This window comes from Cottoperca gobio, chromosome 4 (genome assembly GCF_900634415.1).
Source record: "Cottoperca gobio chromosome 4, fCotGob3.1, whole genome shotgun sequence".
Classification (NCBI taxonomy): Eukaryota; Metazoa; Chordata; class Actinopteri; order Perciformes; family Bovichtidae; genus Cottoperca; species Cottoperca gobio.
Window position 1 is genome coordinate 26,192,941 of NC_041358.1, and position 21,113 is coordinate 26,214,053.

A 21,113-nucleotide genomic window follows, 5' to 3' on the forward strand; every position below is an offset into this window, starting at 1 on the left:
TAGCTAGCTCTCTGTAGCTAAGCAGACAGAGGTGGAGAGGTCAGGGGGGTGAAGTGGAGCTTTAGTTCACGTGTCCTTTTTGTCTGCCAGAACTGGTCTCATCATTCCCAACACTCTTTCTTCTTCTTCTTTTCTAACAGTGTTCTCTCAGTGTGCTCATTTGGGAGCTAATTTGTGTAGCTACTCGAGTGTGTGGTTTCCATTCACAATTCATATTTGCATTAATATGCATACTGTAAACGTATGTGGTACATGCCGTATAGTGTATCGTACTCTATTCACAATGTGGATTGTGTGTGCACAGCGGGGGCCTGCGCTACAGAGGGCATCGCTTAGCTTCAGGATTCAGACCCTTAAAATTCACACCGGACCTGATTTGCATTAAACAGTTTGCTGGAGACCTGAATATCAGTTTGCTGCAATAAAAAGGGACAAAAAGAACCGTAAATGTTTTACAAAGTGGAACTTGCCGCTAATGTATCTTCATTTTGGAGTAATCAATCTCTTGGTCTGCAACAAGGCATAGAATAATGCCAATCACACATTCCACATCTTCACATTTGATAAGCTGGAAGATGGACACTTGTAATTGTAAATATTGTGTAAATCCTTTTAGTGACAAATTATTGTCACTTGCTTAAAAGACTTTCTGAATAAAGTGTGATCCTGTGTCAGGATGGGTCTCGAGGTTGAGGCAGAGAAAAGTGTTTGAGATTAGCTTATGAATGCTAATTGAAACAAACCAGCTGAATGCCACTTATTGCTGTGTTGAACCCAGAAAACATTACCATCCTGTGTTGGGAAATTGATGATATTTTGATCTCTTGTCTGAAAACATGAAGAAAATCCCAGTGTAAGTCAGTTACATGAGGCTACATGTTCATATCTACAGCATAATGTGACAGAGCATCTGTGAGACACGTGTGTACATGTGTGTATACTCCTTATGTGTGCTGTCTGAGTGTATGCACGTGTGTGTGTGTGTGTGTGTGTGTGTGTGTGTGTGTGTGTGTGTGTGTGTGTGTGTGTGTGTGTGTGTGTGTGTGTGTGTGTGTGTGTGTAAATGTATGTAGGTGTGAAGGTACAGCCAAGTGCTGGTGCCTGCCGTGTAACTGTGTTAAAGGAGGCAAGAGCTCCCTCTTCTTGTGTGCCTGAGATAGGGGCCAGTGGGACACCCACCAACCTGTGGCAGGTTTTCTGCTGGGCATAGAGAATGTGCTTTTTATTTGTGTAAATATAGATTATCCACAAACTGCAGTGAGGATTATAATGTGTCGGTGTAATTAAGAGTAATTGTGTTGAGGCAGAAATAAAAGGTCCAATCTGCACATAACGACAGGGAGTGGGCTGCACGCGCAAACACTGCGGTAACACTGTAGTTATGTTCTCTATACGAAAGTAGTGACAAAAGACGGGACGTATATGAAGGCGGTTACAGACTGTATGCATAATTAGCCTATTAACAGTCAGGCGAGGAATAATTATGTGCAGTCACGAACATAAAGTCAGCTTAACTGCTTAAGCATCTACCTCTCCGCGTGAGGCTTCGAGGACCACACGAGCCTGCCTCTTTCACTCGCATCCGCGAGCGCACCGCCCTGTAGGCACCTCAGCCAATGGGAGAGCGCGCGCGAGGTGACTGGACATTCCGTAAATGGCTTATTTTTTGGAGGTGGGGGGAAAGGTAGAGGAGTGTTTTCTCTAAATCTTTTCCTCTGAGTGGATTCTCGCCGCGTTGTTTTGTCTTAGTTTCCCACTGAGCCAGTGTTTGTATCCCTCGCGCACGGGACAGGGCTGCATGTCTCCTTCCACACCCACGGGTTCCCTGTTTAGTTGTTGGCTCCGCTACACTCACTAAACCACCACGTCGGTCCATTCATCCTCTCCGGCACGCTGTTGCTACTCCATCCGATTCTCCTCGCTGACTTCGCCGGTTTACAGTTTGTTCGCCGAGACTACCGCTCCCGTAACACCAACAGCCTGACACGAGAATGGTCATGGTGAGTAGATAACGTGGGGGCACATAGTTTCCATCGTACCTGTTTGTTCCATATCATATCATAGCACGTCGCGTACCGCGGCAGGCAGACAGGTAGCGCCGTTCTGATGTGTTTTGCCTCCAGCATAGCCTACATATTGGTGAATGCTTCTACAGATACACCATTCAAAAAAGAGTCAACTATATCCCATTTAAAGGCTACACCTGTATGGACAGGTGTCCGTTTTCATATCACTCCCAAAAAATGCAAATTGTGAGTAAAACAGCCAAATTCGGTGTTTTTAATTTGAAACGATGATATTTTTCGTCGATGAACAATCTAAAACTCAATCATTATTTTTGAAATGGTAATCAGTCCAGTGTGTAGGCTATGTGCAAAAGTGTGTGTGTGTGTGTGTGTGTGTGTGTGTGTGTTTGTGTGTGAGAGTTGTGTGTGTAAGGGAAAGAGAGGAGTACGAGATAATGTATAGACACAGTCATGTAAATGTGCAAAGGATTTTAACATGCACCCTGTAATAGCTAATTTATATACACAGTGCTGCGCAGGCATCCTATTAGACTAGCATAGTGCCTGAGGCTGCAATCACTCCCCCAGAGCTCTGCTTCGCGCTCCTCTGCCCGGCTCACTCAAGCACAGACCTCAGCAGCGATTGATTGCTTTGCTGGGATTCAGAAAGCCTTTTCTCTGCCAAACCAGGCTGAGGCTGGCGTGTGCCGACCAAGGCTCAGAGCCAGCCAGAGAGCGAAGGTGTTAACACCGAGGGAGGGGGAGGTGAGGCGGAAGGCTGACAGGCAAGCCAAGAAGCCAATCACACACTGTAAAAGAGAGGTGGAGGGGGGGGAGTGGGCGGGCTCTGACCTTCCAGCTGAGCAGGCGACTGGGCGGGTGGCTGTGGGAGGGAGGGAGGCTTGCTGCAGCCCAGCACTCTCTCATCCATGCTCACCATTCTCCTCTCAGCATCTGTGGAAGAAGGGGATGCTTGCTCTGTACGCCTCTAGTATGCTGCTCCCTGCTCGCCGCTGAGACTCAGGCAGAAACACGAACAGAGGCAGAGTGAGAACAAATAAGCAGACAGTGTCAGAGGAGAGTGAGACAGAGAGTGAGAGAGAGTAGGGGATTTTCTTTGCTGTTGTGTGAGGAGAGAGAGAGAGCGTGAGACAACGGCCGGCGTCTCCCAAATGGAGTGGAATGGGTTTAAGATGGTAAGGAAGAAGGCTACAGGCAGCCTGCCACTATGATCCACTGTACATTGTTAACCAGCGTTTCATGTTGGGCAGCCTACAACGGCTAGAGCAGGTTGTGGTTGTGGATATACTATCACCCACTTCTTTCAGCACAGGCAACGCAGCGATACTATTAAACTATTTGCTGTGCAGAATGTTGAGTTCCTTCATACGGGGAGGAAGGATACAACAGGGGGTTAAGACTGACGAGGTTTGTGAACAGGGTGAGGAACGGAGGGAGGCGGATTGAGGGACAGAGCCAGATATCATGCTAGTAGGAGAGGTGAGGAGGCAGGAGTGGAGGGAAGGAAGGATGGGGAGAGGAGCAAAGGGAGGGAAGGGTTAAATCGGGGAACAGCACCCATTTTATGTTGAAGCCAGGGCTGTAGGTGTCCCCCCCTTTTCCTGCCTTTGCACCACTCTGAAATATTTACCTGCGTATAGTACTGCAGCACAGATTGCATGCACATTGTTGATGCTGAATGTACTGTAAGATGGAAGGGTAACTGGACTTTCTGTGGATTTGATATTCATGTATGCAAAGTAGTGCCTGTTAATTATACGAGTATAGTCATGTTATCCGTCATGCTGCTCGTGTACACAGTGCAAGTTTGTGTTGTCCATAAGTTGTGCCAGAGCGGGAGAAAGATGGAGTAGGTGTGTCGGAGTTACACTCATGCCTGGATTACAATAGATTGTAATGCTGTGCACGCTCTCAGCTTTTAACCCGTTGCTCGTACGAGTGTGTGTGAACATGGCGTGTGTGGCTGTGCGAGTGGGCGTTGACATGAGCGAAATCCTTATAACCTATAAAGTAATCTGCTTTGTGCAGCTTCCTGAGACTCACTTTAACTTTGCATCCATCCATCACATCCAAGAGACAGAGTGAAGAGGTTCACTAACAAAAACCCAGCGGCCATATTTTCCACCTCCTGTCATAAAAGACAGAGTTTAATTGCATTGCCGATCCTGCGTCACCACTATAGTCAAACACCATTATTTTGCATTCTCAATGCATCCATCCGTTTTCAAAATCTCCCCATGCACAAAGTGGACTGACTCACTTTTGTGTTTGCACGGAGAACAGTGGACATTATTCATTTGTCGGCAAGTAAATGTTTGATTGTTTGCATGCTGGCTTCTTTCCATTGGATGCAATCAAAATGCTAATTGAAAGGAAGGCGACTCCCTTGTTTGGTGACTGTGGCTAGTAACGCTAGCTGGCGCGCCGTCTCCCTGGACACTCACGGCTAGCGGCCTCGTGTATGTGTGCAGATGATTGACATGTGAGAAGATGGGCGTGAACCCAGAGAAAGAGTGTATGCTGTTTATACAGATTGGGCTAGTATTAATATTTACAGAGGGGGGAAGAAAATGAACATGAAAGGCGAATACAAAAATGAACGGTGGTAGAGGGAGTGAAAAAGTTGAATGTTAATCAGTATGGGAGGCATTAGATGTGAGATTGCACCATAAAACCTCCTGATGGGAACCCGTGGGGGTCCTGGGCTAGAGGCAGGCCATAGAATCACACACACACACACACACACACACACACACACACACACACACACACACACACACACACACACACACACACACACACACACACATACAGTGGCTCTATTACCCTCAGGCAGAACACCATGAGCTCCAAGGTTACACATCAATGCTAATAAGGTGGGGTGTGTGAGGAATTTATTAGCTACAGTGCACCGGCCGAGTGTGTGCTTAGTGATTTAAATGTAACTGAAGATCAGAGGAACACAAGATAAGGAAAGGTGCTCGGATATGTGGTGATTAAAGGTCTGAGGAAGAGTTCAGTCACAGACATCAAGTCAAAAATGATGAATGATGAGCTAACACATAAAAAAAAGTCAATTAAATATTATTTGATCAATTTAATCACGTGATAGCTTGTGATGTGTTTTGTATGTGTGTGTTATCTGTGTGTGTGTGTGTGCGCATCAGATGGGCGACTGACGTGTGTCCAGATGCAGAGTGACACGGTTAACTTGAGCCTGATTAGACACCAAGCAAACAGATAGAGTGTGAGAGAGAAGGAGAAGTGGATCAGACGCAGGAACAATTGGCTCTTTATCTTCTTCCAATGCTCAAACATGAGTTCTTCAGGATTCACCGTCAGTGTGTGTGTGTGTGTGTGTGTGTGTGTGTGTGTGTGTGTCATCATGTATGAAGATGTTGAGACCTTTACCTGTTGTGCACGGTGCTAGTTATGATCAACCCGAGCACTAAGTGCACAGGTGTTTCTGAAACTGCTTGTTTCTGACTCGTCTTTATCTTAAAACATGTAGCAACACTCGATCGTTCCTTAACCGTTTGCGACAGTTTACAAATGAGCAGAAGCTCCCGGACTCATCGTGGAATAACAGAATCTAAGCATCCTGTTTTTACTTCCTTAAAGCTAACCTTGGGCCCAGTTTGCACCAGTTTTCTAAATGGTGCGTGGGTAATGTGATCAGTCCTCGAGGTGTGTTTTACTGAGCAGCATAAAAAAACATCCTTTTTGGTGCAGGTGAGAAAAGCACCTTGTGGGTTTGACTCGCCGTCGGCGGCTGGTTGTGCGTTGTTTCTCCACATTAGCTATCGAGAGCGCCTTGAGCATTCTCACGCTACGTGTGTGTCGTCATTGATGTGCTGTCGTTAATCTCGTTTGATCACTTTTTAACACTCAGAGGTTGCAGTTCATCACATCTGCAGTAATTAACTACATTATGGTGAGCTGTCAAATTGTCACATTGTGTTTTGGTGGTAGAGCTCACGTGTGTAGTTAATTAACATGCATGTGGGGGCCACACACAGCACATGTTTAATCTGCGAGTGTGTGTATCACACTGTCTGTGTCCCCTCTATAGCTGCAGGGAAATGGCCAGTCAGGTGTGTGCAACATCATCGGTCACAAATAGACACCAATCAGCTGTAATTACATGTTTCCTGCTTTAACTTTGCCCCCACTTAGTACTGAGGTTCAGGATCCTTCAGAGAGAGGGTACAGTATGTCAAAGTCAAAGTTCTTTGGTAGCATCTCTTCTTTCCTCTTGTCTAAGTGGAAACTCACAACAGTATTCAACTTAATTTCAAATTAAAATGTTCCCCTGAAGGACGTCAGGTCCTTCCTCCATTCACAAAGTGTTTGAAGTAGTTTTTAAATTCATGCTATAAACAAAACCCCTGCAAAAAGTGCTGATACTCCATTTTTAAGAACAATAATTGAATTATTCTCATGTATAAAGTCCATGACGCTCCCATGACGAATGTAGCTGCTACTACAAAGTAAAGACGTGATGTGTGTGTGACAAGACACGAGATACTGAAGAAGACAAAGGACGCTTTTGTCTTGCTCTTAATTGAGTTAAGAGGTTTTGCATTGGCATATTGTGTGTGCGTGCATCGTGCAGTCGATCAGTATTTCGGTGCTACATTGTCTGTGTATAAATATTGCAAAAATATTTGATTGTCTTTAAATGTCTTTTCCACTTTTCTTTAAACAAAAGCTGGATGGAAGCAGTTAATGAGCCAAAAGCCTGTTTGAATAAGAAGCTGCTGTAACAATCTCTGTCCCAATTAGCACGCTTTGGTTTTTAAATATTCCTTTTGTGTGATGCCTAAACACACATGAAGACTCACAAAACGGTCACGTTGAAAATTTAATAGGCTTCCACAGCGATTTCCTTCATTTATTTAAAATGTTTTCTCCTCTCTCTTTAAAAGAAAAAAGAAGCTAGAAATGTGAGAGGCACGGCATTCTGCTGCGAGGGGAGCAGCATTCACAAATACTAGACCTAATTCCTTTGGCAGCAGCTCAAACTGCTACACACAGACACATAATCAGCTGGGGAGTGTTAGCGCCTCAGCCCACTAGCAAACACAGGACCGAGCCCTTGTTGTGCATCGCTGCTTTTCAGAATAAATATCCCGATGGAAAATACAGTGGGAGGAAGGAGGTATTCATGTGTATATAGCTCTTTGTTCAGTCAAAGATACAGAAGGAGAGAGGAACACTGGCTTTCTTAGCTACTTTACTGCTCTCTCTCTCTCTCTCTCTCTCTCTCTCTCTCTCTCTCTCTCTCTCATCCTCCACTGTACTGTGTGTGTTTTGGTATTCATACAGATGTTTGGATTTGAGTGGCAGTTTCTCCTGAGACTGTGCACAAGCGGCTCGCTCGTCTCATCTGCATTTTGCATCCCAGGAAAAAAAAAAGAGAGAGAACAGAAAGCAGCGGCAGGCAGACAGACTCTGTGTGTGTGTGTGTGTGTGTGTGTGTGTGTGTGTGTGTGTGCGTGTGCGTGTGCGTGTGTGTGTGTGTTGCCTGTTGTTTGGCTTTGGCAGTTTAACTGGCCCCAGCGCTGTTGCTGTGTGATGTTTTAAAGGACGTTTCAAGGTCATGCTTTCGACAGTCCTCAACGCCTCTGACATATTAAACATTTATACATTTCTGTAGCCGGATGAATTATAGATTGAACATGCAACTGAACATTCTATAAAATAGCACCATTGTGGTTGATAATAGACACATTAGGACCTCCGAACAGCATCCCACACGACAGCCTCTCGCCAGCCTTATGTCATCACTATCTACGCTAACGCAGGGACAAAACAAAAAGGATGATCTTGCTCTATGCGGTACAACGAGACGCTGGAAAGTCCCACAGCGGGAGGAGAGGGGATGTAGAAGGTCCGTCTGCAAGTCAGATGTTGTCAATGGCTCAAAAAGATGGTAATACAGGAGCTGACAGCCTTCTAAATGAGAAGCTCCTCATGAATTATCAAGAGAAAAGGAAAGGAGGTACATAAAACCTGACCGCGTCTCTTCTTCAGAGGTTTGGTTTTGACGTAGCACACGGGAGACCACAGTTAGCCAAGCAGCTACACCCACTAGCATTCATCAGGCCACAGTTTGAGATAGTCATTCTGATAATGGAGACGTTTGTCCCAACGTATGGAATATGGATTCTCACAGTCAATGCACATCGCATTACCTTCCAATCCACGGGAAGGCCGTGCTTCCTACACAGTATAACTAGAGGGGAATGGAGGGAATGTGATATACTGATCGAGACGGATGAACGTCAGCAGCAGGCATGAACATCACCTGTCAAGATGATGTTGCGAGCTAGATGGAGAAAAAGCAAGAAAGAAAAGAAAGGCAGAGAGGAAACGAGAGATAGATGCGTGCTATCTCTGGGCTGCACGGCTCACGCTGTCAGACTATAAACGCAGTTGCAGAATTGTCTATGGCAATCAGCCACCGCCTTCTATACGTTACTTCCCTGGCATGCTCCAGTATATGTGCAAAGATAGTCTCCTGTGGGCATTTTCAATTACTCTGCACTGTACAGCAGTAGGGGGGATTAATCTGCTCGTTTGAATGCACGCCACACTTAATGGTTTAGCTGGTGTGCCGGCGGGGCTCGTCTGTTAGCTGCGACGGTATACATTTAGGCTTTTGTGTTTCACTGTCCTCTCTTCCTGCTGCAGCAGAAGACGTTGCGCCGATCTCACGTCAGAGAGATTAGATTTTCAACGAAGATGGGCTCACGATAAATTCTCTTGTCAAACTCCAAATTGATTGTGTAATTACTAATACAAAGCAAAATGTCAGCATTTGGAAAGTGGTGGAAATAGTTTAGCTAGTGCAGTGGCAGCATATTCAGAAAGCACAAAGAAGTCTGTGTTGCAGGGAGATTAATGCATCGATACACCGGTGTTTACGCTAACACAATGAAATATTGATATCGTGTTAATAATGCACGTATGATAATGTTAATAATCCATATAGCCTCTCGTCGCCCTACAAGCTGACACGAAGCTTATAACTATATCTAAGACTTTGATATTGCATAATGTTACGCAGCATAGGAAGATATTTGGCAGAGGAAGTCGTAACCTGCTCTACTTCTACATGTAGGTTCCAGTTATTCACGGCCTCCATCAGACTGTTTACTCTTTAACACAGATGACGGACGGCTGTCTTCTCCCTTGCAGCTATTTGATTATATGAGCTCCGGTTCAGAGCTGAATCAATAACCAGATTAGCAAGGCACACGCACACACACACACACACACACACACACACACACACACACACACACACACACACACACACACACACAGACGTACACTCAGCCACACCCTCCCACTGTACCCGAGGCTGTGGGATGAATTTTCCAGTACAACGGTCGGTGTGTGTCTATGTGATTTAGCTCTATGCTTTTGCGGCAAGACACACACACACACACACACACACACACACACACACACACACACACACACACACAGATGCAGTTGATGGGGGGAAACAGCGATTAGATTAGGAGGAGCTCTGCCTCTCTTAGCAGCCGGCCAGTGTTCTTCTCTGCCTTGTTCTCAGTGGAAGTGCAGCGCTGTGGGTTTTGTTCTTATCGTACACCTCCAGGCTGTTTATAGCTTTTTAAATACCTGTTCAACAAAGCCAATATTACCCCTTCCAGCCTCAAAGCAGTTTTAATTAGAATTCCTGCTGTGAATTATACAGAAACTTGAGTACAGTCAGAGGAGTGTACAGGTTTCTTGTGTAGGTGCTCAGGGAGAATATTCTTAGAGGCCTCTTTTGGGGAAGTTGCTTTCACCAGTTATCTTGTTCTTCAAGGCCGTTTTGTATACATATAACAAGCCTGACTCGACTTGAGCAGGCCAGGAATGTATTTCCTAGGTGGTTGCATTAGCATGACACTGCTGAATTGCTTATTTCTGACCTGATACATGCAGGTGGGCGCAGCAGCGGTGTTGAGTCTGAATCTGTGTGCATGTTTGCACATGTTTGTTTACGTACACGCTGCTGTATTTTAGTGTATTTTGCTAAATATAGGAGACGGCTTCACTAAAATGGCTGGTTGCCTGCACAGGTGCGTGGCCGCATTCACCTGCCAGCTACTTGTGGAGGTGGAGTCCTCGCTCCTGACACACGGTGCTGACTCAGACGGATCCAGAGTAGTGCTGGTAGTGCTTTTGCTGTAGACATTGTTTAAGGATAGAATTCCATGCAGGGGGATGAGATGCTGATTTAGCCTCTTTAATCCACTAAAATGTCCACGCTAAGGGCTTCGACAGTGATCGCTCCCATCCATCACACCCAGGGATTACAGCAGGACAGACAGCCGTGCACAGCAGAGACATCTTGCTGATTTGACTGAGCTGGGAGCCGAGATGCTGGCTGCAGCAGCTAGAAGTGGAACAAAGGCTGGCGAGCTGTTGATGGGGATTTGATGCTGTTCAAGGGAAGATTGCTGTTGGAATGATGGCGCCGCGTTGACTTGCAGCTGAGGATTGGATAGAGGAATAGGGGTCAGGGGCATCAAGCGAGAGACTGTTTCTGGCACATAAGGGAAACTAGGGGAACTGTGATGAGGACCTGAGAGGCCGGGCTAGGGCCGGGGCTGAGGGACTTTCACTGACAGGCGAGGCCAGGCCTTCGATTCCAAGGCCCAGTCCCCGTGCTGCGGGCTGCAGCCAAACAGCTAGGCCGGTGTCCAGCTGATCTCACACACCCACAAGAGAGGAACTGCAGAGCACCAGTCACTGGAGCTGCACAAATTGAAGTGTCATCTCCAGAGTCAAGATGCTCACCAATTTTCTGCATGTGTTGGTGCAGAGTTGGGATTCAGCCAGTGGACAAATGACTCCAGTTCCGCCTCCAGTTTGGCTTAGCAAAGGAGATGGTGGTGTGTGTGTGTGTGTGTGTGTGTGTGTGTGTGTGTGTGTGTGTGTGTGTGTGTGTGTGTGTGAGCATGTGTGTGTGTGTGTGTGTGTGTGTGTGTGTGTGTGTGTGAGCGTGTGTGTGTGTGTGTGAGCGTGTGTGTGTGAGCGTGTGTGTGTGTGTGTGTGTGTGTGTGTGTGTGTGAGCGTGTGTGTGTGTGTGTGTGTGTGTGTGTGTGAGAAAGGGAATTTGAATGTAGCACTGCAGGTTCTAAGTCATTGTGCTTGAAGGATGGCCTGTCTTTTGACTGACAATACAGCATGAAATAGTTTTTGTGAAAACTTTTTAGATAAGCCGAGTAAATATGAATATATATATATGTATATATATATATATATACATATATATATATATATACATATATATATATATATATATATATATATATATATATATATATATATATATATATATATATATATGCAAAACCTATTCGGAGACAAGTGAAACTGGGCAGTACATAATTAACTTTTCTATATATGTAATATATATATATAGATATAAATCAAATATAAATCTTGAGCTTATTTTATAGATCGTGTCCGACATACCCCTCGGCAATTGGCCGTATTCTGTCATCTCCTGACCTCTGACCTTACGCAAGTATGTGGCGATTACCCGGGGGCTGCGAGGGAGTGTGTGGGAAAACTGCATCGATCTCACTGGAAGACTGAAACATCACAAAAGAGAAAGAAGAGAAGGAGGAGGGGGGAGGGGGGGTGGTGGGGGGAAAGTCAAGCCAAAGTTAAATGAAAAATTGCTTACGTTTCGTGCCGTCTGGAACATTTATTATTCCGAGTCACACAGAGAGGAAAGAGGCGGAGGAGGATAGAAGAAGAGAAGAATCCATTTGGTAAAGTAGATGCAGATCGATGAGACTGGAGGCAGGCAGACCAGAGTGCAACAGAGGGGTTGTGTGTGTGTGTGTGTGTGTGTGTGTGTGTGTGTGTGTGTGTGTGTGTGCTTGCGTGCATGAGGCGTCCCAGATTACTTTCCCTGATTGATCTGGCCCAGCATCCGTCTGACCTGCAGGACATTTCAGAGCTCGCAAGATGCTGAGAGAGAGAGAGAGAGAGAGAGAGAGAGAGAGAGAGAGAGAGAGAGAGAGAGAGAGAGAGAGAGAGAGAGAGAGAGAGAATCAATAGCACCGGCCGAGACTGCTGAGATAGTAAAGTCGTATTAATCTCTTTGTATCTCAGTCAGTTTGATAGGAACTCCAATTGAGGATCACTTTGGGGGACAGAGAGGAAGCTTTATGGGAGCAGGAAGGGGCCACATGGCTCAAACTGTCCGTACATTTGGATGTTTTCTATGCGTTAGAAGATTCTTGAAGTACATCAGACAATAAATTAGAATACGGTGACGTTTTCTGTCACATTTGTTTGTGTGGATCTGGGAAATATATGGATATGATATGAGACGAGATACCCTCTCTGGTAATAAGTGTTGTCTTGCTTATCAAAAGTCTCATTGTGTTAATATTTGTGCGAAAGCATCGACGGTCAAGACGACAATAGTGACGCAACATCTTTATAAAAGGTATTTAGTCCAACACTAACACTGGATTTCATTTGTACGTCTTCCTATTTTCTCATTTTAACAAGCCAAGTAAAAATAAATAAAGAGATGCATACGGCATTAGGAGATCTCTAAAAACATCTGGAGCGAGATGGTGAGGCCAAGTCTAACAAGTCAGATGGTTGCATGCTGCTCCATTTTGTAGCTGCCAGGCAGTGTGTCTATCAGTGGAGAGATCCTGCAGCATACTGTCTACTCCGCAGTCTCTACAGCCTCCATCTATCCTGTCCAAGTCAGGGTAAATTGATTGTCTAAGCTCTGTAAGAGAAGGGGGAGGGAAGCCTGCACCAGGCCAGCAATATAAAGTGTTGCTTTTATGGTGTAAGAGCAGCAGAGGAGTGACGAAGGTGGAAAGGACGGCGAAGAAAACACAAACTCCCTAAATGTTAGCTTGACGGAGATCATCTGCGTGCACACTCGATCCAAACGCAGTAAATGTAAAAGAAAGCGGCCTTTTGGTGTTTTTTCACTGTTAGAGGAAAACAAATGTTTACTCCCCTGCCTTGCTGTAGGCGGATAAGGCTCGTCCTATTAGACTGCAGTACCCAGACACCATTGGCCGGGAGCCCAAGGAGACAGGAAGCACTTTTGTGGCATCAAATATTAATGCCGTTATAGAGTGTATTGATTATATAATACGTTTTCCCAGCATCCGAGCACCGACTGAAATGTATTCCCTGAATAATTGAAAAAGTATCCATGAGCGGTTTTTCATCTCAATGGTTGGTGGATGTAATTGCATTGCACCCTTATTCCAGTGTTACGTGAGATTTTATCAGAAGACACACATGGGTGTTCATGTGGTAAACCCAAGGACAAGGCAGGAGATGAAGAGTGTGTGTGTGTGTGTGTGTGTGTGTGTGTGTGTGTGTGTGTGTTACGCCTGTGACTGTTTGTTTTTCACTTCTGAGAAATGTAATATTCCTTCGTCCCCACATTATGCTCTCTTGCACTATATGTCGGCTGTTGAAATGGAGCCTCGTGTACATCTGCTTGCTGCTTTCATCATTTCTGTCACCACATTTCTACATGCTACGATTACACCGCACTGTCTGCTTGCTGCGTCACACCATTCACTCCCACCGCAACTTAAACGGCTTTGCAGAATGAATGCAGGTGAAGACAAAATGTTTTCTGATGTTTCACCTCTGCCGAACGTTTTCTTGTTTCAGGGTAGTTAACAGTTACACAGTATGTTGTCCTCCGCCCTCTTAATGAAATAAATGTCCACTGTACTATGTGTGTGTGTGTGTGTGTGTGTGTGTGTGTGTGTGTGTGTGTGTGTGGTGGCTGCAAACTGTACCTATCCCCAGAGGTGGAGCCATCCCTGGCGCTGTCCACTCTTGGCTCTTTCTAATGGTTATAGCTGCCCCCCACACGCTGCGTGAGGTTGACCTAACACAGCTAAAAGCTTCATAAATTAAAAATGTAAAAACTAATTCTTCTCACCAAGTTGCCCCAGTTATATTTGATATTTTTGCACAACCGTTAAACAACAGTCCTCACAGACTAAAACAAAGGTGGTTGGACTTGACATTTCGAAATAATCATCCCCAAAATATCCCAATATTCACCATTTCCTGTCAGCTAGTAGAAATAGTCCCTGTCCTCCTTTCCTACCCTGACCTCCCTGCCCCTCTGGATCTACTTTTTCCCTTTCAAGCTGACAGATCACTCTCATTTAGACCTCCATTATGCATTCCTGCTCAAGTTTACAAGACACATTGACAACAGAACATGTACAGACTCTCTCCGCCCCCACCTCTGTCTCCCTCTTTCTTTGAAGTATTGGAAGTGTCTTCCCCATTACTCAGCCCTTGCCTTTACTTCCCCCTCCCATCTGATCCCTCACTCCCGCTCTTCATCTCTCTGAAGGAGTAAATGAAGGCAGAGGTCATCCCTCCTCTCTTCTTCCTCTCCTGCTAAATTGGCTGCTTGTAGCATCCGTATATAGCTGCAGGCAGTTAAGCCCCCCGCTCTGAGAGCTCGTGAACAGGCTTCCTGCTCATTTGTGGCATTTCTGTCTCTTCTACCACGGGCTTGTTTACCCACAGAGAGCAAGAGGGAAGCCCTCATTATAAACTCTACCAAGGTCACTGCAGCTGCCACACACATGCAATTGTATTTAATCCAATCCTCGAATGATTAAAACAGACTAACCCAACAATCATTACCTTACCCCCCCCCCCCCATGTCTTTAAAGTTTCAACAATGAGTCATATGGTTTTTCAAATCTTAACCATTGTATTCTCCCTCACACACAAATCCCTCATTTCGATCAGACATGCCAAGCGAAGAAAGAATCCTGATCCGCCCGTCTTTGTGTTTGACTGGTGGAAGGACTGTATTTTTATAATGACCCGCCATTTTCCCCCTCCACATCACTTCACTCCCCTAATCCCACTGCAACCCTAACCTTGTAAAGTGAGTGTATGATGTTGACGGTGGGCCGTGCGTCCCTCCCTCCCTGTGCTCCGCTCCGCAGGGGTCGACAGAGACACAGTGGCGTCAGGCAGAGCTCCCACAGCTCCAGGGCTGGGCAGAGAAAGGATTGCTGACACAGCCAAAGATGGTAAGGAGACCGCTGCTGCCAAATGGACGGCCCAGCCATTTTACACACCCACCATGAAGTAATGTGATCTGATATTGTACTGTGTTTACATAAATGTGCACTGGTTGGTGATGCTGCTGACTGCGACAGTTGGAAGTGGAGCAGAGGTTGATGCAGGGAGGTACCGGAGAGGGGGGGGGGGGGGTGCAGGGGGTAGTGCAGATATGAGTGGTAAGCAATATCCAGGTGCTGACGACTTCATCCGCTGCATATAGATATATGAGGAAGCCAATACAGCTGATTGTCTCAATTTATATGTACATATTGATGCTTTAGTATTTAAACTGCATCTGTTACGAATCAATTGTGCTTTTCAGCTTTCATTACCTCGTGCAAAGCGCCACCTGTGGGCGTTTCTGATGGAGCGCTACTTCCTTTGCCGACACTTAGACTTCCTCAAGTTGCTCAATACTAGACTTTTCTGCCCCTTTTCTACTGCATGGAGAAATGAATATGTCCCTCCCATGCATCTGTGCTTTAGGAGCAGCATGTTAGTTCAGGGGCCACATGCAGCACAATGTGATCTCAAGTGGGCCGGAGCAGTAACATCACAGCATGATAACATACAAATAACAACAACTCCACATGTTCCCTTCGGTTTAGTGCAAGAAAGTCACAGGTATCTGGAACAGTGTTTTACTTTATGATCAAAACAACTCATCTTTACACTTTGCAAAGTCATCCCGCGGGCCGGACTGGACCCTCTGGCGGGCCGGTTTTGTGCCCCCGGGCCGCATGTTTGACACCCCTGCTTTAGAGCAACTGTTGCTTCAGCGTTGTTACAGTTGAGCTGATCCAAAATCTTCTATCCCGATAAAGATCACTTCATATCTCGATAACGATACGTATCAGTGTATACTGAATTAAAAACTTGACAAATGAAAAGTTTGTATTTTCTCATTTAATTAAAAACGTTATTGCTAAAATGAACATCAGCTCTACACTCATACAGAGCGACCAGGTTAAGATAGTAGTTTGTGACGTAACAGGGCTGTGCATCGGCAATAATCTGGCGCTATGACATCATGATACAGGCGTTACGTTTCAATATATTGCGATACTGTAAGCAAGGCGATATTTTAATTTCCTTTTAGAACTAAAACTGTTATAGAATAAAGAACACACTGCATAAAACTGAGCATTGAGCACAGTCCCTGCAGCGTCTGATCTGAGCTGCCGTCAGTCTCTGCACGTGGACTCTTCATTAAAACTCAATAGTGTTATGTCAAATCATAACATCGCGATACTCAAGTGTAGATCAGACTTTCTGAGACGTCTAAGCGACTATGTGCTTTTTATTTCACTTCATAATTGTGCATCACGATTTCTCCGTGAGGTATCCTTCCACGTCCAACGCTAAGCTTGTATTCTTCTGTTGAACACCGCGTCTGCACGTGTTACCAGCTATAAGCCCAGTGCTGGCTCTGCCTCCTGCATGAGTAGAATTACAACGCGCGAGTAGGAGAAGCCGCATCTCGAGGCCGAGGTCTTGAAAGCGCTGTGTGTTGTACTAAGTCAGCAGGACGTGCAGTTCTGTCCACAGCACTAGGCTGCTCCGCGGGGGAGCAGGGGCAGCCGGAGTGTTCACAACCAACATGAAGTGGACTGCTGAGCAGCACAAATGCTGTTGGGCAGGGACAAGGAGAGGGATATAATTGGCCACTGGGACTCGGCAGGTCCCTGTTAATTAGAGGCAGCCATTTTGGTGGAAAAACTCCTCAGAAAACGTCCCATGGAGTTGAAAGTCTCTCTGACAGAATGGAACCCAGCAGGGAATGTAAACAGATTTAATAAGGCCCTCTCCAATCAACTCTGTTATGGCTAGATACTATTCTCCCCTTCCTCTCCGCTCTCTCCCTCTCTCCCTCTCTCCCCCTCCATCTTTCTCCGTCTGTCTCTGTATCTCTGTTGTGGTAGAGTGGTGAGTGAGTAGGAAGGGATACTGTCAAAAGAACAATTTGCATGCAGCTCTCATCTTGAGAGCTTTTAGACATCTCCCTGTCTGTTTGTTTTCTGCTGTGGGCTCGGGCCATTGTTCTCTCTGTGTGTGTGTGTGTGTGTGTGTGTGTGTGTGTGTGTGTGTGTGTGTGTGTGTGTGTGTGTGTGTGTGTGTGCGTGCGTGCGTGCGTGTGCGTGTGCTGTGTGTGTGTGTGTGTGAGAGAGAGAGAAATGAAAGGATGGGAGCAGATTAAAGAGTGACATTTCTTTGCTGCTGCTCCTAAGCACTTAGATGGAGGGAAAGAGAAACACTAGATAATAAGAAATAAGCTTTTTATTTTATTTTTATTTTTTATAAAGATCTTCCTACAACCAGAGATGGTTTGGAAGCTTCCAGCTCCTGAATGTCATCCAATCACATTGTTGTTGGCGCAGGTATTTACAGATAGAGGTATTTAAGTAATAAAGAACAATAGAGCAGTTCTGATCCATTAACACCATTATAATACCATTAACAATTAACAATTAACTGCACACTTTCTTTTTGACTGTGGTGGCATTATTATTATTATTATTATTATTATTATTATTATTATTATTATTATTATTATTATTATTATTCTATTGATATTTAGTATTTATTGTGGTATTTGTTTGCTAATAATCTGCTGTTCATGTACCCCCCCTCCCTGCTCACCACTACACGCAGGTAGATAAAAGTGATATAAAATGCTTTCCAAAACTATTTCTGGACAATCTGCAAAATAAAAGTTAAATTACGCTTTGAGATATATTATTAGAACACACTCTTTTGATAATCCAGAAATAGAGCGAAATACGACTCGTGTGCCGTTTCTCCTTCGCTAAAAAGCAGCAGCCTGTCTGCGAGCACGGGACGGTTAAATATAGACCCAGAGAGGGAAGAGACCAGAGCAGATCATATGTGCGTCTAAATGTCGGGTGCAGACACAAGACAATAAACCAAGTCCAGGAACACGAATGACTCTCGACACGTCTGTAACACTGCGGCCATCTTCTTTGTTCTGTTTTATCTTCCCGCCCAGTGATAAAATGTAGTCGTCTTCAGTCTTTCCATTTGCAAAACACACACACACACACACACACACACACACACACACACACACACACACACACACTCTCACGTATATATGCAACAAAAGCCATTAATTTGATCAAACAAATGTTTTTTATGCAAATGTGTGAATAATTTCACTTCACACTTTGCTTTTGTCGAAGAATAACGTTCGCTCAGAATAAGCCTTTCTATTAAATATGTGTCAGAGTGCTCTGCTAGAGAAAGTGCAAACTCCAACTTCTGACTCTCACTTCTCACCTTTTTTATTTATTTATTTATTTGACTGTTTTCTAAGTCTCACAGCGAGCTCACAGTTCCACTTTGATCCCGGGATGCTCTGCAAAACCTGATAAGAAAACGCAAACCCTCCCTCTGTCACAGCAGCAGCATCAGCAGTCAGAAGAAGTAGCTGGAGGGCTGGGGCCTGTTGTTGCCTCTCCCCCCTCCCTCCCCAAACCCCCGGCAGTCATCAGAGAAACATTTAGAGATGCCTCTTACTGTCTTCATGAATATTCAGCTGTTTATCCTCTCTGTGTGTGGTGTCGCTTGTGTTTAGAGATGTGGCATGTTCTGTGCACATGTTTAGTTTGTGATTCCATGTCAGGGTTTAGAAATGGTTTTAATAAATGTTGAGACGACAGGCAATTTGTTTTTCACCAATCGGATCAGGTGCTAAAATCCTGTAAATGTAATATTGCTATAAAGCTTTGCACACACATCTCTGCATGTCTGTCACCTCCTACTATTCAGTATGATGTCATTGTACACAAACAATGAGAGAAACGTTGTGACGTGTCATTGTTCATGAATCCCTGTAAGAGGCATGTACTGGACGTGCAAAGCTCTCTCAGATGTCTGGACGTACAGTCGGCCTTTAAAAGCCCCTTTCACCCAGACTCTTGATTTGACTTAATGCTTTTTAGAGAATTAATCTGGAACATAAGCACTTTGTTAGAGTTGCACATTTGCTAAATACAGTACAGAAGCCTTCTAAAGAACGCCGTCTCTCTCCTTCCTCCTCCCCTGCACTTTGGCTTTAATCCTCGTCGCCCTCTTCCCTCCAGATCATCAGTAACATGGAGGCTCCGGTGACAAACGGCCCCAGCGGAGGAGGCAACACATCCAACGGGCCGACCACCAACAGCCGCGGCTGCCCCTCGCCCATGCAGACTGGCCAATCAAACGACGACAGCAAGACCAACCTCATCGTCAACTACCTGCCCCAGAACATGACCCAGGAGGAGTTCCGCAGCCTGTTTGGTAGCATCGGTGAGATCGAGTCCTGCAAGCTGGTTCGCGACAAGATCACAGGTACAGAATCGCTGCTCGTCTTTTCAACTTCTCATGAACTGAGGAAATAATCTGCTTAGCGTTCAACTTTATTTGAGGTGTATCCAAAGGGGTTTAGAAAAGATATCAGACACTCAAAGTGTTTCTCAGCCTTCACGGGAGTCCAAGGGAACATGGAAATCACACGTAAGTGAAGTCAAAAGGATTTCAATGACAATGTGATTCTCAAACAAGAGAACTTAGGATATAATGTCGTATACAGAGGAAAGAAGAAACGGATGAGCTGCTGTACTGAGCTCCCCTTTTCTGACTGTTTTAAGTGTCCTGAACTCACCACAGCATCCTGTTTTAAAGTATAATACTCCGAACAAACCTGTCACAATCTGATCGCTGCGTGTTCCATGCACACACACACACACACACGAGTGAACACAAGCCCACCCGTCCAAGAGTTTGAAAAGATTTCATGTGTTGTCTTCTACGAGGAGAAACCATCTCCTCCCTTTGAGTGTGTTCGAGCGCTGTGAGTCAGCGATGCTGCAAAGCGCCACATGTTCTCCAGAGGTGTTTAAATGAAGCAGCACTTCGCGGTGCTAATCATGGCTGTAATCTGGGCGTAGTGGCTGTGTGGGTGGCCGTACAGCAGATGGATCGGGGGAGGAGGGGAGGAGGAGGAGGAGAGGGGGGGGATTGGGGTGGTGCGGCTCTGTGATAATGCTCCATAATGGCTTTCATTTTAGATCCTACTTACTGACACTCTTCTCCTGATAATCTCATTAAAGAGCACCAGGCTGGCAGGCGATGTAGATCACCAAGCCATGCTCAGAGAGCAGGCAGGGCGAGGGGAGTAAACACGCGCATGCACAGATATATATACGCAAACATAATCGCCAAATTAGATTGACTGTAATAGATTAAGTACAACCTGAAAGGCCAACAGCGATGACAATTTTAAACCAGGAAATGGCCACTTGCCCGGCCGTCCCTGCCTCCTCCCGTTCTCTCGTTCTTTGAAGCACGTTCTGCAGCACCACCGCCGACTTCCTCTTCCTCTGTAATGGGCCACAAAATGGAGCCTGAGAGTCTGATACAAGCAGGATAATGGAGGACGGTGTGTACAGAAATAACACCGGGATACCACACGCTATCATCATCACCATCAGCAGGTTCTCTCTCCTCCCCATTTTCCTCTTAAGTGTGATTTTCGAAGCAGCAGCGAGGAACCCAGCAGATATTTGGAGGGAGTTCTAAAACGAACAGAGTTGCTGTAAACCTGCTCGGGCCCTAAACGGGGGAATGTGAGAGAAATGTTTGTTCGCTCACTTCTAAACCATTTAGGGAACTTCTCTGCTCTGCACTACAAGGTCTCTCTGATGACTTAGCATCAACGCAAAAGTTATAAATAACTCCTGCCCTCCCTCCATCTCCCCTGTGGTGTAAGCCTGTTTCGCTCTCCCATGGGTGCAATTTTCTCGTGCAAACTTTTAGGCTAACAAAGCACAGATCCTCTGTTCTGCCATGGAGTGCCAAGGGGCTTTATACTCTCTAGCAGTCATCCAAATCATTACCAGAATGAGCCAGGTTTGAGAGCAGGAGGGGTTAAGAGACGGATGATGGGAC

General features: G+C 45.5%; 1 protein-coding gene across 7 annotated transcripts in view; it reads left to right on the top strand.

The window, feature by feature from the left end:
- elavl4 (ELAV like neuron-specific RNA binding protein 4) overlaps nucleotides 1–21,113 on the top strand; it is a 70,868-nt gene that overhangs the window by 12,198 nt on the left and 37,557 nt on the right. For 5 of the 7 annotated variants that reach the window (XM_029429319.1, XM_029429322.1, XM_029429321.1 and 2 more), the window contains 2 exons: nucleotides 15,044–15,130; nucleotides 19,268–19,514. In XM_029429319.1, coding sequence (XP_029285179.1) covers nucleotides 15,044–15,130; nucleotides 19,268–19,514 — 334 coding nt within the window. Of the gene's footprint in view, nucleotides 1–1,701; nucleotides 2,001–3,072; nucleotides 3,203–15,043; nucleotides 15,131–19,267; nucleotides 19,515–21,113 lie in introns of those variants that run through there. The other 2 variants (XM_029429326.1, XM_029429325.1) reach the window with 2 other exon arrangements.